Genomic DNA, 15,241 nt, shown 5'->3' on the forward strand with positions numbered 1-15,241 from the left:
TAGGAAGGTAGGAGGGGTAATAATAATAATAATAATAATAATAATAATAATAATAATAATAATAATAATAATTTATTATTTATACCCCGCCCATCCAGCCGGGTTTCCCCAGCCACTCTGAGTGGCTTCCAACAGAACACCAAAATACAAGAACCTGTTAAACATTAAAAGCTTCCCTAAAGAGGGCTGCCTTCAGATGTCTTCTAAAAGTCTGGTAGTTGTTCTCTTTGACATCTGGTGGGAGGGCGTTCCACAGGGTGGGCGCCACTACCGAGAAGGCCCTCTGCCTGGTTCCCTGTAATTTGGCTTCTCACAGTGAGGGTACCACCAGAAAGCCCTCAGAGCTGGACCTCAGTGTCTGGGCAGAAGGGATCCCCCAGGTGTCGCTGTCCCAGAGGGCGATGGCCCGGAAACATCCTCTGCCACCAATTGTTGGGAAAACGCCACACCCTGGGGGTGCCTGCAGGCCCCCGAATCCCTGAGCATCCTCTGGTATGCGCAGCTCTGGAAAAGGCATCTCCCTTCTCTTCCAGTGCACTTCCTAGTGACATATACAAGCTGTTAGAATTCCTGCTCCGTGAATGCAGTCATGGGATTGTTGTCTTTCACATGATGGTATATGTTTTGACTCCACAGAGTGGGAAATGGCGGAGACAGGATGTTTGTATTCCTGTGTTCCGTGAAGTGGGACTATTGTCCTTTGTTCTTTTTCTCTAGAGAGAGAGGGAGCCATGTTGCAGTGCTCCGTGTGGGTTTATATGTAAATAAAGTAGATTAGCCAAAATGCTGAGTTGCTGAGGTCTGTCATGCCAAGTTGCGCAAGCTCTGCGGATCCCTAAGTGTGCTGGTGTCGGTTGGCATCAGTCGCTGTGATGTTCGGGCTAAAGAAAGCTTTTGAAGCTCCCGAATGATTGACCAGGAGGGAGGGAACCTGCCAGTCGGGCATGTGTCTCTGCCAGGGTCCTACTAAAGTGTACGCTGAACTCCTGACACCAGCTGGTATATGCACACTAATCTTCTGGCATAACACAGCAAGAAGAGTGAGACATCGTAGCGCTAATCTACTATTTATTTACACACTATGTACAGACAAAAGCATCATGGCATCCGTTCTCTCCAGCTCCGAGAGAACAAACAGGAAGAAATAAAAGCGAAAGTACAGTGGAATAGTACCCGCAGCGGAAGAGATAAGACTGTCTTCCTTTCCCAGAGTATTCCCAGACAGGCATGTGATTTACAACAATCTCATCTGCAGCAACGGAGGAGTGAATGCTAACAGGGAAACAGGGAAATGTTGTACTTGACTGCTCCTGCAATATATCCCACAGAAGGGATCCCCAAATGTCATCTAGTCCAACCCCATGCAATGCAGCTAACAAATCCATGACAATAATAAAACCTCATAAGGTTCAGCTGGAATCTCCTTACTTTTTTGCCATTTGAATCCATCGGTTCAGGTCCTTCGCTCTGGAGCAGCAGAAAACAAGCTTGCTCCATCTTCCCTGCAAAAGCCCTTCAGATATTGGAAGATGCCTCTCCTGCCATCATCATCATCATCATCATCATCATCATTTATTATTTGTACCCTGCCCATCTGGCTGGGCTTCCCCAGCCACCCTGGGCGGCTTCCATAGAAACCAAAAATACACTAAAATATCACAGATTAAAAACTTCCCTGAACAGGGCTGCCTTAAGATGTCTTAACATATCAACGCAAGTTGTGTCATCTTACATATCAGTGCAAGTTGTGTTTCACTTCAGTTCACATGTGTCACTTATAGCTATAGGCCATCACCATATAAAACAGGGAAAATGGACTTTATCCAATGAGATAAATAAATCAGCACAACTCAATAAAGCCCTGAATGTCGACCCAACTAGTTAAATGACTGCTAACCAGATAAATGACTACTAAGTTCAGCTTAACCGGTCACATTCCTAAATTTTAAATTTCATTATACCAGGTTCCCATTTCAGTTCTTTATGAGCAGTACCTTAAATATAATTAACAGGACGCACACAAATAAAATAAAAGATAGCTGAAACAGCCAGCCTTCTCCAGTAGACTCTTTAACATTCACCTTATAAAATTTGACTCTTGCCATTAAGGAGTTTGTGATTCTTCTCAATACGACATTATTAAAAACCAAACAAACAAACAAACAAAAAACCAGCTGGGGACCATTTTTAAAACATCTAATGCCCTTTTAAAACATGCAGTGAAAGGGAAGATTATTGGGTTGTCTTCATTTTTGTTATGTATTTTGTATTTTATATTGTGGTTTTGTGTTGTGAACTGCCCTAGGATGTGCAGGTATAGAGCGGTATACAAATTGAATAAAGAAGGAGGAGGAAGAGGAGGAGGAGGAGGAGGAGAGGAATCTCCAGTTTTTCCAGTTTCCTGGTTGTAGAGAAGACAGGACATTTATCTGACTCAAACAACCAAAATGGCTTTAGCAATAGTCCCCTCCCCTGCATCTCTCACATGAGGCACTTCCTGCCTGTCTCTCTCCCAATGAGGGTCCCAATGGGTCAACAGGCTCTTGGCAGCTTATGAACAGCTTAACACCTTTCACTGCCCCCACCCTGACTCTCCACCCTCCAACCCACCCAGACTCTCACCCAGAGGGGCATGAACTGTTCACCCACAACATAAGCCTCTCACCATTGTTCTGAACAGCAGCAACAGAGCAAATGAACAAAGAAGAGGGACAGTCCTGGATTTACAGAAACCACCCCAGTTTCTGATTTGATCCCAGAATGTCCTGCTTTTCCTTAGGACGTCTCTATTTTCATCGGAGAAATGTCAGAGGGGATGGAGTTATGTGACCCTCAAGCCAAGGAGCTATGATATGTAACTGTACAACCTTTGGAAGACATCTGAAGGCAGCCCTGTATACGGAAGGGGTTTTTAAATGTTTAATGGGTGGCGTATAAACAATACAATGATGATGATGATGATGATGATGATGATGATGGAATAGGATGTCCCTATTTTCATTGGTGAGAGATTTTACTTTCTTCGGCTCCACGGTCACTGTAGATGGTGACTGCAGTCACGAAATTAAAAGACGCCTGCTTCTTGGGAGAAAAGCAACGACAAACCTAGATAGCATCTTAAAAAGTAGAGACATTACTTTGCCAACAAAGGTCCGTATAGTTAAAGCTATGGTTTTCCCAGTATGTATGGAAGTGAGAGCTGGACCATAAAGAAGGCTGATCGCCGAAGAATTGATGCTTTTGAATTATGGTGCTGGAGGAGACTCTTGAGAGTCCCATGGACTGCAAGAAGATCAAACCTCTCCATTCTTAAGGAAATCAGCCCTGAGTACTCACTGGAAGGACAGATCCTGAAGCTGAGGCTTCCAATACTTTGGCCACCTCATGAAAAGAGAAGACTCTGTGGGAAAGATCCTGATATTGGGAAATATGGAGGGCACAAGGAGAAGGGGACAACAGAGGACAAGATGGTTGGGCAGTGTTCTCAAAGCTACCAGCATGTGTTTGACCAAACTGCGGGAGGCAGTGGAAGACAGGAGTGCCTGGCGTGCTCTGGTCCAGGGGGTCACAAAGAGTTGGACACGACTAAATGACTAAACAACAACAACATTTTCATTGGAGAAATGTTGGCGGGCATGTTTCTCTGCTACCCGCATTTCTCTGAAGACCCTCATGGTCAGCTGGACCACCAAAAAGGGAGCATGCAATGAGGTTTCCCAGCCTCTCCCATCTCTGTGCAGAGACAAACAGCCGTCAGCAGGACCCGCAAAGCATGAGCAACGAACCATGTGCAGGCCGTTGAAACTCTGCATCTGTCACAATCATGCATGGCAACCATCACACAACTTGCTTCCACAGAGGAGCTGTCCTTATAGGAATTATACACCATGCGAAACAGATCCGAATGAGAGGTTTTCTTGCTTGATGTGAAGATGAAGAATTCTGGGCAATTCGAAAGCTTGCAGTGTTCAAAGCCCAGATACAATCCTGCCTTTGGCTCCTCTGTTTTGCAAGACCAGGCTGCCAGTCTCTGTCTCAGTGAAAGAAATATAACTTTTGTCATAGTAATAATTTAAGGAAATTCCCTGGCCTTTTCAGGAGCAGAGAAAGAGAGGGATGTTGTCATTCCTTGCCTGGGAATTCCATGAATTTTTAACCAACAGCAGCGGATGTACAAAGCCCCCAAGTCTTTCAAGGTATGCTGCCAAAATATCCCTGTTTGGTGTTTTCTTTTGCAAACAGAAGAAAGGATGCATTTGCAATCAGCTGGTGGTTTAACAGAAAGCAGAAAGCAGAGAGAGTTTGTAGCGTTTCCCCTCCTGGGATCGAGTTAGAGAGGGAACACGGGTACTGCCAAGCCACTTAGCACAACGGTTTGGTGGTCCGGCTGGAGGTTGAAGTTACCTCATGGCTGAGTGGGCAGCCCGTTCCTCCTCTGGCGTTGTCTATAGCAGAATGGGGCGCCTTGCTGGAAAAAGTGCTAAAAGCAAAGCCCTGTACGAGATAATATTCCTGGGCAAAGACGCCTTCCTTCTGCCGGCCTAGTGCAACCCTTAAGATACATTAAGATCTCCTCCGTAGCAGGGGAGGAGAGGATCAGCCCCTCTGCAAGGAGGACTACAGCAGTGCTAATGCCTCCTGCAGCTCTGATGCTGTGCTTTATTCTAAAAGATTCAAAGAAACTATATACCTCCTGGCAAATAGAAGGAGAAGAAATGGAGGTAGTGAGAGATTTTACTTTCTTGGGCTCCATGATCACTGCAGATGGTGACAGCAGCCATGAAATTAAAAGACGCCTCCTTCTTGGGAGAAAGGCGATGACAGGCCTAGACAGCATCTTGAGAAGTAGAGACATCACCTTGCCAACAAAGGTCCGTATAGTAAAAGCTATGGTTTTCCCAGTAGTGATGTATGAAAGTGAGAGCTGGACCATAAAGAAGGCTGATTGCCGAAGAATTGATGCTTTTGAATTATGATGCTGGAGGAGACTCTTGAGAGTCCCATGGACTGCAAGAAGATCAAATCTATCCATTCTGAAGGAAATCAGCCCTGAGTGCTCACTGGAAGGAAGGTCGTGAAGCTGAGGCTCCAAGACTTTGGCCACCTCATGAGAAGAGAAGACTCCCTGGAAAAGACCCTGATGTTGGGAAAGATGGAGGGCACAAGGAGAAGGGGACGACAAAGGACGAGATGGTTGGATAGTGTCTTCGAAGCTACAAACATGAGTCTGACCAAACTGCGGGAGGCAGTGGAAGACAGAAGTGCCTGGCGTGCTCTGGTCCATGGGGTCACGAAGAGTCGGACACGACTAAACGACTCAACAACAACAACAAATATATATGATGGCAGGATCCCCAAGGAGGGGCTCTGTGGGGAGCAGACTTCAGGCACCAGGCCCATTGGCAGACCAACTCTGTGTTAAAAAGATGTCTGCAAACACACACCCTCCAACATTTCTCTGATGAAAATAGGGACATCCCATTCCATAATGATAATTTTCCTGTTTATATCCCACATAACTTACTGGGTTGCCCCAGGCACTCTGGGCAGTTTTCAACATATATAAAAACATAATAGTGTAAAACATTAACTTCCCTATACAGTGGTACCTCGGGTTAAGAACTTAATTTGTTCTGGAGGTCCGTTCTTAACCTGAAACTGTTCTTAACCTGAAGCACCACTTTAGCTAATGGGGCCCCCTGCTGCTGCTGTGCCGCCGCCGCGTGATTTCTGTTATCATCCTGAAGCAAAGTTCTTAACCCGAGGTACTATTTCTGGGTTAACAGAGTCTGTAACCTGAAGCGTATGTAACCTGAAGCATCTGTAACCTGAGGTACCACTGTATAGGATTGCCTTCAGATGGCTCCATACCCTCCAACATTTCTTCAGTGAAAATAAGGACATCCTAAGGAAAAGCGGGGCATTCTGGGTTCAGATCAGAAACTGGGACAGATTCTCCAAATCAGGGATGTCTCTGGAAAATATGGACACTTCTTTCCTCTCTGTTTCCTCTGTGCTGCTCCTTTCCCCTCTGGCACCCATTGCCACCAACAACAATATTTTGCGTTCACAACATGTGCTGTTTATACTTCCAACAGCCCAAGCTTAGTACATTGTCAAGGAAAGATTAGTGTTTCCCTCTGGAAGGAGCAACATCGCTTGAAGCAACTGACCTTTGCTGGAAGGATTCACACACACCCCAAGTCCCCATCAAATTATCTCCCACCTTTTGTCCCATCACAGAGCTCAAGGTGGTCATAGGTGGGGGCTTCTGGCGGGTGTCGCATCCAGACGCTGGCTAGGTCACTCCTGCTCAACCTGGTTGAACCTGCCAGACCTGATTGCCCAGTACCAGCCGTGTGACAAAAGAAAAAATAAACCTCTTTCTTTCTTTCTTTTACAAATTTATTTATTTGATTTTACACACTAAAGGTTACAATCATACCACAACACCTTCCACAGGTACAAGATTCCCATGAATCTCTGAAATTCCCTCCTCTTCCTCTGTGGGTCCCATTATTAAACCTTTTCTACTTTTTTTCTACAGCTGTGAGTCCAAAATGACTCCCAGGCTGCGCACCTGGTCCTTCAGGGTCACAGTTACCCCTTTCAGGACCAGGGAGTCCTCCACACCCGCCCGCCTCCTGTCCCCCAAGAACAGTCCTTCTATCTTGTCAGGATTCAACCTCAATCTGTTAGCCACCATTCGTCCTCCAACCACCTCCAGACACTCACACAGGACCTTCACTGCCTTCACTGGTTCCGATTTAAAAGAGAGGTAAATTCCTATCCTGTCGCCTCTTACTCATTTAAAAAGGGCTGCAACTTTTCCCTAGGAGATCCCTTCGATCATTTCGCTTGCCCTTTTCTGAACCTTCACAATCCCCTTCCTGAATAAAGCCATGGCAGTGAGAATATCGCTGCTGGGGGGGGGGGGTGAAGCCTTACACGCCCCAGATTTTTCAGCGAGACCTTTGCAACATGCATCTCAAACCTGCAGCTGCCGGACAGTTTACAGGCAACAAATAACTCTGTGTTCAGGGACAACACGGAGGAGGAGGCAGATCACCGCAGCTGGCCTCTGTCAGACAGATCAGGTACAAAAACTTCAGAGACCAGCTCTTGCTTTTCGGCTCGCGTCGACTCCCCAAGGACATGGCCACCAAGGTGGAAGTGAGGGTCAACGGGCACCCCGGAGGAGTCCTGGCCGGGGCACGAGAGCACGTCCAAGCAGTGACCAGGAACTACATCACCCACCCGAGACTGAGTGAGTATTTTCGGGAGAAGTCAGAAAAAGACAGGGAGCTTGAGAAATCTCTTGCCCGTGCGCACTTCGAAAAGGATGTTGCGATTGCTAAGACTTCTCCAAAAAAAAAGCCATGCCAGGCGAATCTCCCAGCACCCTTAAAAAAACTACAGTTCCCAGAATTCTCTGCAGGGAGGGATATGCCTTAAATGCGCTTGAAAGGTGGGCTGTAGGTCTGCTTAAGATCTCAAGCGGAGGAGATCCAGAAACCTCTCATTCGCAGGATCCAGTTCTCCTCCTTGCCGTCTCCAAAAATGCCCACTTTATCCCACTTTCCGTGGCTTCCTCCTTCTCCTGGGGGAGAGTGCCTGGGAGGGGAGAAGACCGGGATGCTGAGGATAATGGAAAACATATTATTAAACTGAAGAGGAAGAGTGTGAGAAACTAGCGCAGGAGATCTCTCTCTCTCTCTCTCTCTCTCTCTCTCTCTCTCTCTCTCTCTGTGCTGTTCAGCCTTTGCCTCCTGGGCAGCACCTAATTATTATTATTATTATTATTATTATTATTATTATTATTATTATTATTTATTTGTACCCTGCCCATCTGGCTGGGTTTCCCCAGCCACTCTGGGCGGCTTCCAACAAAGATTTAAAATACATTAAAATGTCACACATTAAAAACTTCCCTGAACAGGGCTGCCTTCAGATGTCTTCTAAATGTCAGGTAGTTGTTTATCTATTTGACATCTGATGGGTGGGTTCTCCACAGGGCGGGCACCACCACCAAGAAGGCCCTCTGCCTGGTTCCCTGTAACCTCACTTCTCGCAGGGAGGGAACCACCAGAAGGCCCTCAGCGCTGGACCTCAGCATCCGGGCAGAACAATGGGGGTGGAGACGCTCCTTCAGGTAGCCTGGGTGCCTGAGGACCTAGTATCCCATGTGTTCATATGTTGCCTGGAGAATGAGGAGAACAAGAAATGACGCCCCCAATTCCAAACCCCAGGAAAGGTTTTGCACCGTGACGAGAGAGGGAGGATTTGGGACTGGGGTCTGCAGAGCAGCCTTGGCGAACTTCTGCCTGGGCAATACCTTAAAGCAGAACAGCTCATTCAGAGTCTGCCTCCGAGGGCCTGATCCCCAGTTGCACAGGCATGCTGCAGAGTGCAACACACTGGTGTGTGTTTGTGTTGCGCTTCTGGGTAAAACTCCAGCCAGTAATAGGTGTTGGTGATGAGGGTGGCATGGGTCTAGCCCCAGATTCCCTTCCCCCCCATCAAGGAAATAAATAAAATTGCATAACTAACCAAGGTAGGGGTGCCATACGTTTGCAAAAAAGAAAAAGCTCCACAACTGTGGCCAAAAAAAGCTCAATAACCTTTGTGCCTGGATTTTCACTTCTTGAAATATGGCTCTGCACATAAATCCTAGCTATGCCCATGAAAGGCAGTGGTTATTGTATCATTACTCTCAGTGCTTTTTTACTACATATAAAAAAAATGTTTAGGGGTACTCTCATTTTGACTCAAGAAAACCACCATTTTATAGTTTAAATTGGGGAAAAGAAATACGGTAAATTGACAAAAGTAAAAAATTCACAAAATGTTTAGGGGTATGCGTACCCCTGTGCGGCCCCCCCCTGAAAAAAACACTGATTACTCTAATTTTTATTTTACATTTATATTTATATATATTTACTGTATATCCCACTTTTCCTCCAAGAAGTGCAAGTTGGCATAGGTGGTTCTTCCCCTCCCCGTTTAATCCCAACAGCCCCGTGAGGTAGGTTAGACTGAGAGGGAGTGACTGGCCCAAGGTCACCCTATGAGCTTCATAGCCAAGAGGGGATTCGAACCCTGGTCTCCTTGGTCCAAGTCCAACACTCTAACCACTAGGCCACACTGGCTCCCATGTGCCTCATCCAGTTGGAACACAGATATTGTTCTGAGCTTTATTCTTTGTGGATCAAGTGTCCCTGGCTGGGTAGCTTAGGAGTATTTTTTCTCAATTCACCTGCCTGCTCATGCCTCCTTGTGTGAATACGAAACATGTAATAATAATAATCATCATCATCATCATCATCATCATCATCATCATCCACCCATCTGGCTGGGCTGCCTCAGCCTCAGCCGCTCTCTCCTGTTTGAAGAAACCAGCTCCGTACATGTGAGAACAGGGACCTAAGTCTGCAACACTGGACTTCTAATATATTTGTGGGGTTGGGCTCCCACAAAGTCAAGGAGCAAAATTGAAGACCTATGGTCTCCAAGCTCACACAAACACATGGTAAGGCAATTCCCCAATGACCTTGGCCGAGGTGACAGCTTTGGCCTGAAATCTCCCGGTTGCGGTTCCAGCCGGTCTGCATCTCACGCAGCAGGTCAGAAACAGCTCTGAGCTGCCCCAGCCCAACTTGGTCGGATGGGCTCTAGCTGGCTCAGAGGGTTTTATTATTAACCACAGCAAACAGGCGGAGTCTCCGGGCACAAGGAGGGCTGGTATTTCCCCCCAGGTCTTGAAGGCAAGCTGGCTGGGGCGTGAGAGGGAGAGGGAGAAACAGAATATTGCTGCTGCTGTTCTTTCAGGCACTGTTTGATTTCCACACGTGTGCCGGGTGCTATACATAGCAATTCTGTGTTGGGGTTTGTTTTTTTAACCATAAAGCAGCGTATAAAATTTATGAAATGAATAATAAACAAACAAGCAGACCAGGGCAGCTGCAATGAGTGATGTTTCAAGTTGGGCCTTGCATTTGGGTTGTGTACCCCTCAGCTGTGCCCAGTCTGTGTTCTGAGATTTAACATCTACTAAGACTGTCATACATCCAGAATTTCCTGAACATAGCTGGATTGCGGTAGTCGGAAACAGTGTCCAGGCAGAAATCACTGATGTCCGGGAACATCTTGAAGTACAATCATACCTTGGTTGTCGAATGCCTTGGTAATTGTACGTTTTGGCTCCTGAGTGACCGAAACCTGGGAGTGACTGTTCCGATTTTCAATGTTTTTTTGGAAGCCGAATGTCTGGCGGGACTTCCACGGCCTTCCAATTAGCTGTAGGAGCTTCCTGCAGCCAATCAGAAGCTATGTTTTGGTTTCTGATTGCTTTGGAAGTTGAATGGACTTCTGAGCAGATTCCATTTGACTTCCAAAGTACGACTGTATGGCAACCCATGTCAGACTCAACAACCTTTGTGTCTGGATTTTTTCTTTTTGAAATATGGAAAGCCTAATCCAGGGGTCAGCAAGGTTTACCTTGCCTGGGCTGGATTGGTCCTGCAGAGATCCCTCTGTGGGCCGGATCGTGTGTGCGCCTGTTATTTTCGGCGTCTGGGTTTGCGCACCTGTGATTTTCAGTATCTGCATCTGTGCCAACGCAATTTTCGGTGCCATGGAAGCGAGTCCCCATGCTGCGCTGGTTTAGCGCCATGCACGAGCAGGCAGCTCGGTTCAGGGGTGGCTTGTGGGCCGGTCAAACGACCTCCACAGGCCGCTTCCGGCCCATGGGCCTTAGGTTGCTGACCCCTGCCCTAATCTAAGCACCCTTAATTTCTATGATCTGAAGCATGCATAGCAGATGGGCAACAACTCTAGCAGAAGGAAAGGCTAACCCACAAAGAGGGGGTGGGATGAACCAGGAACGCTGGGAGTTGTGTCCCCGGCAAAAAGGCAGAGTTTATAGGTGTGTAGGGAAGGAAGTGTGCATAGGCTTCTTCTCCCTGAGCGCAGGCAAGGATCGTGCATGGGTGAGCGGAAGAACATTCCCCCCTCCCTTTCCATTCCCCCTAACCCCGGAGACCTGTCTTCTGCCAGCCGTGAAGGCACACACTGTTTTTAATGGGTGCAGCCACGGCAGGGTCAGGGGGTTACGACTGTGTCAGAATGTGTCTTTCCAATTGAAACCCCCTCCCCTTCAAGGGCAGGCATTCACACTAGCGTAAAGGAGGAGGAGGAGGAGGAGGAGGAGGAGGAGGAGGAGGAGGAGGAGGAAGAGCGGCAAGGGGCACCCGGGAGAGCTCAAAGGCCCAGGAGGTCAAATCTGGGCTGGCAGAAGAGACACAGCCAGACCTTGCCAAAAAAAAAACCCTTCGTGTTTAGTTGTCCCGGATCCCCAGAACCACCAAAAACGGAGGGCAACATTGGCACCCTCGATGTGCGTGGAGGACGTAGGTGCTAGCTCCCTGGGTGTCCAAGCACTCACAAAATTCCCCATGAAGGGGCTGGTCACCCACACATTTTGGCACTAGCGCTATGCACATGCACAACCCAGGCACCCCCCAGTCACACACTCCTAGTGGAGGATGAGAGGGATGGTATTCAGAATTCCAGCCAAGTTTAGAGAGCTGGTTTCACAACTTCTCCCCCACAGATGCCCACTTGACTGCATTGATCAGCAGAACTGATCCAGGGCCACATAATACCTGTTCCACATTTTTAAGAACATCAACTTCTAATGTGGGAGCACCTGCACTTTGGAACTCCCCGCCTATCCACATCAAGCAGGGATCTTCTTGGCAGCCTTTTCGGCACCTGCTAAAATCATTTTCATTCAGACACACCCACCCACAAGTTTAGAGAGATGGTGCGAGTTTTTCCTTTTTGAATATTTTAAATTGTTGCTTTCAGCTGGTTTTACTGATCGTTTTTCTCTTGTTTTCTTTTTATAAGCTGCCTTGAGGTTTTTCGTTTTGCAATCAGGTGGTGGATAAGTTTTACGAAATAAATAGATAGAACAAGCAATTTAAGAGAAGTGTAAGAGCAAAAAGCAGAACTTAAAATCAGAAAAACAAAACATTAAAAAAAACTAGCATACAGCATTCGCTGTATGTTCTCCATGAGATTTTACACATAACAGTAAAAATTATGATTACGATGGTACTATTATTATGTAGAAATGACTTGCTCAAAAAAGAGACTTTTTTTTAAATTCTGTGTGCAGATTATCATTATAAAAATAATAATATTAATATTCCACCTTTTCCCCAGAACTGGGGTTTGAGGCATACAACACAGAAAGCTAAAGTCATATAAAAGATAATAGTTTCATAGTAATTAAACAATAATGGAATTAAAACAATGCAACTCCCCACAAAATAATCTCTTACAATACAGATAGTAAAAACAGTGAAGCATTATTAAAAGTCCTTTACTTGAAACCAGACAGCCGCCCAAAGCCTGTCGGAAATAGAAAGTCTGGCAAATGAACAGCAAGGAAGGAGCCAGTCAAAGTTCTTTCGGGAGAGAGTGCCAAAATTGCCTGGGAGGAGCCACTACTGATAGGACCCCCTTCTGCATCGCCCCTTGGGGAAAGGGCCACTCTTAAAGATCTCAAAACCTAGGCAGCTTCATACGAGGAATACTGTATTTCAAATAGCCTGGATGGATGCGGGTGGCGCTGTGGGTTAAACCACAGAGCCTAGGACTTGCCGATCAGAAGGTCGGTGGTTTGAATCCCAGCGACGGGGTGAGCTCCCGTTGCTCCTGCCCACCTAGCAGTTCGAAAGCACACCAGTGCGAGTAGATAAATAGGTACCGCTCTGGTGGGAAGGTAAACGGCATTTCGGTGCGCTGCTCTGGTTCGCCAGATGTGGCTTAGTCATGCTGGCCACATGACCCGGAAGCTGTACGCTGGCTCCCTCGGCCAGTAAAGCGAGATGAGTGCCGCAACCCCAGAGTCGGCCACAACTGGACCTAAGAGTCAGGGGCCCCTTTACCTTTAAGCCATATAGGAAATTATGATTCAGTGGTTCTCAATTAGGGGTCCCAGGAACGCACCCAGGGGGTCTGCGGCCCCATTCCTTGCCTTCCCCACCAACTGATTTTCAGCATTTTTGCACAGTAATATATATATAAAAATGTGGTCTGTTCTGTTTTTTTAGTATACCTAAAACCATTTGCGTATTAGGGGCTACCCCACATTTTCTTCCAAAAATTGCTTTGCAGAGATAACTACCATAGAGTTATCAAACTTTTCAAAAGTAGGGGGTCTGTGGCTTGGCTTTTGAAAAAGAGGGGCTTCCTCAGTAATTAACTAATTGGGAACCACTGTTACGGGTCATAACCTAGGGTTGTAGTATTTCAAAAGGTGAAAATCCAGATGCAAAAGTTGTTTAGCTTTTTTTTGGCAAAGTTGTTGAGCTATTATATCTAGAGAGCACCATGGAATTGCCTATAGAACAGAACCAAAAAAAAAAGCAGCAAAAAATATGCCATTAAAAATTATCCCAACCTGTCCAATGCCTGGGGTAAGATATACGTTTTTACCTGGCACTGAAAATATGTTCGTTTGTTTTTTTAAAAAAAGCTTTTTAGTGCGTTTTATAAACAGGGATCCTAGGAGTTATTTAAATGAGACAAATAAACAGACCATTTCTTCCATGTCATTTGTACATCACAAAAATAGCACGATAAATTTGCAGTGATATCTACCACGTAACAGTTCCTTATTAGCGGTCAGTGTACAAGTTCGTGGTTCGTGGAAATGGTTTAAAGGAAAGCGATAACAGTAACAAAGGAGAAACAGGCTACAGCAGCGAGTTCCACAGATGAACTATTATTTATTTATTGAATTTATACGCCGCCCTATTTCCGGAGGTCTCGGGGCGGTGCACAGAACTAGGCGTTTGCATGAAGAATTCCTTTCTTTTACCTGTCCAGACTCTGTCCTTTCCTCGGAGCCAAGTGCCGGGGGAAGGGCCCCAATCCGTTACACGCACCCACCTCCCGCAGCTCAATGTCCGGAGGAAAGTTTTGCATCCCTGGAAACGCCGCCGTGAGCGCAACAAATTCTTTATTGCATTAAATTTTTTGTTTGGAAAAGCTGGGATCTTCCTCTCTCCTTTTTTTTTTTTTTTTTTTTTGGCAGTCCAGCACATTTCGGTTCACGCTCGGGTAGAGCGGTCATTCTTTGCAACCTCCCCACACCCCCCTCTCCAAAAAGGGGGGGGAAATACCCCGTAGAGTCACATGACCGTGCAGGTGTGTATGGGAACCCTCTGCTGCGGGGTCCTAATTAGTGGCATAATGTGCAGCCCCCCCGCTGGGCCTTTCACAAGCTCCGCTCGGCTGGGACCGGCCGATGTGTTTGACAGCGCTGCGCGAAGTGACACATCGCACAATGAGCAGGTTGCGCCGGGGAGGGAGGCGGAGGAAAAGCGGAGCCACTAGGGACCATCGGGAAAGTTTGGGACGGCGAGCCGGGAAGGACGGAGATGTCGCTGGCGGTGATGGAGCACCCGCTTTGCAAGCGCAGAGGTTCCTGGGTTCAATCCCCCGCGGTGGCAACTCAGAGAGCTGCCAGTCAGAGTAGGCGGTACTGAGCTGCATATGGACCAACTCTTTTAATAATAATAATATTTTATTTAATAATAATAATATTTTATTTAATAATAATAATATTTTATTTAATAATAATAATATTTTATTTAATAATAATAATAATATTTTATTTAATAATAATATTTTATAGTTAAAGCTATGGTTTTCCCAGGACGTGGGTGGCACTGTGGGTTAAACCACAGAGCCTAGGATGTGCTGATCAGAAGATCGGTAGTTCGAATCCCCGCAACCGGGTGAGCTCCCATTGCTTGGTTCCTGCTCCTGCCAACCTGGCAGTTCGAAAGCACGTCAAAGTGCAAGTAGATAAATAGGTACCGCTCTGGCGGGAAGGTAAACGGCGTTACCGTGCGCTGCTCTGGTTCGCCAGAAGCGGCTTAGTCATGCTCGCCACATGACCCGGAAGCTGTACACCGGCTCCCTCGGCCAGTAAAGCAAGATGAGCGCCGGCAACCCCAGAGTCGGCCACAACTGGTCCTAATGGTCAGGGGTCCCTTTACCTTTACCTTTTATGGTTTTCCCAGTACAGTGGTACCTTGGGTTAAGAACTTAATTCGTTCTGGAGGTCTGTTCCTAACCTAAAACTGTTCTTAACCTAAAGCACCACTTTAGCTAATGGGGCCTCCTGCTGCCGCTGCACGATTTCTTTTCTCATCCTGAAGCA

The 15,241-nt window shown here is 46.6% G+C and overlaps 1 protein-coding gene across 1 annotated transcript in view; it reads left to right on the top strand.

Annotated features, from left to right (window-relative positions):
* Window positions 1–6,994: 6,994 nt before the first annotated feature.
* ATP6V1B1 (ATPase H+ transporting V1 subunit B1) overlaps window positions 6,995–15,241 on the top strand; it is a 67,874-nt gene continuing 59,627 nt past the window's right edge. Inside the window, exon 1 of the mRNA XM_083757148.1 lies at window positions 6,995–7,267. Coding sequence (XP_083613274.1) covers window positions 7,156–7,267 — 112 coding nt within the window. The 5' untranslated portion in view covers window positions 6,995–7,155. The remainder of the gene's footprint in view (window positions 7,268–15,241) is intronic.

Source organism: Podarcis gaigeae (assembly GCF_964106915.1).
Source record: "Podarcis gaigeae genome assembly, chromosome: 9".
Taxonomy (NCBI): domain Eukaryota; kingdom Metazoa; phylum Chordata; class Lepidosauria; order Squamata; family Lacertidae; genus Podarcis; species Podarcis gaigeae.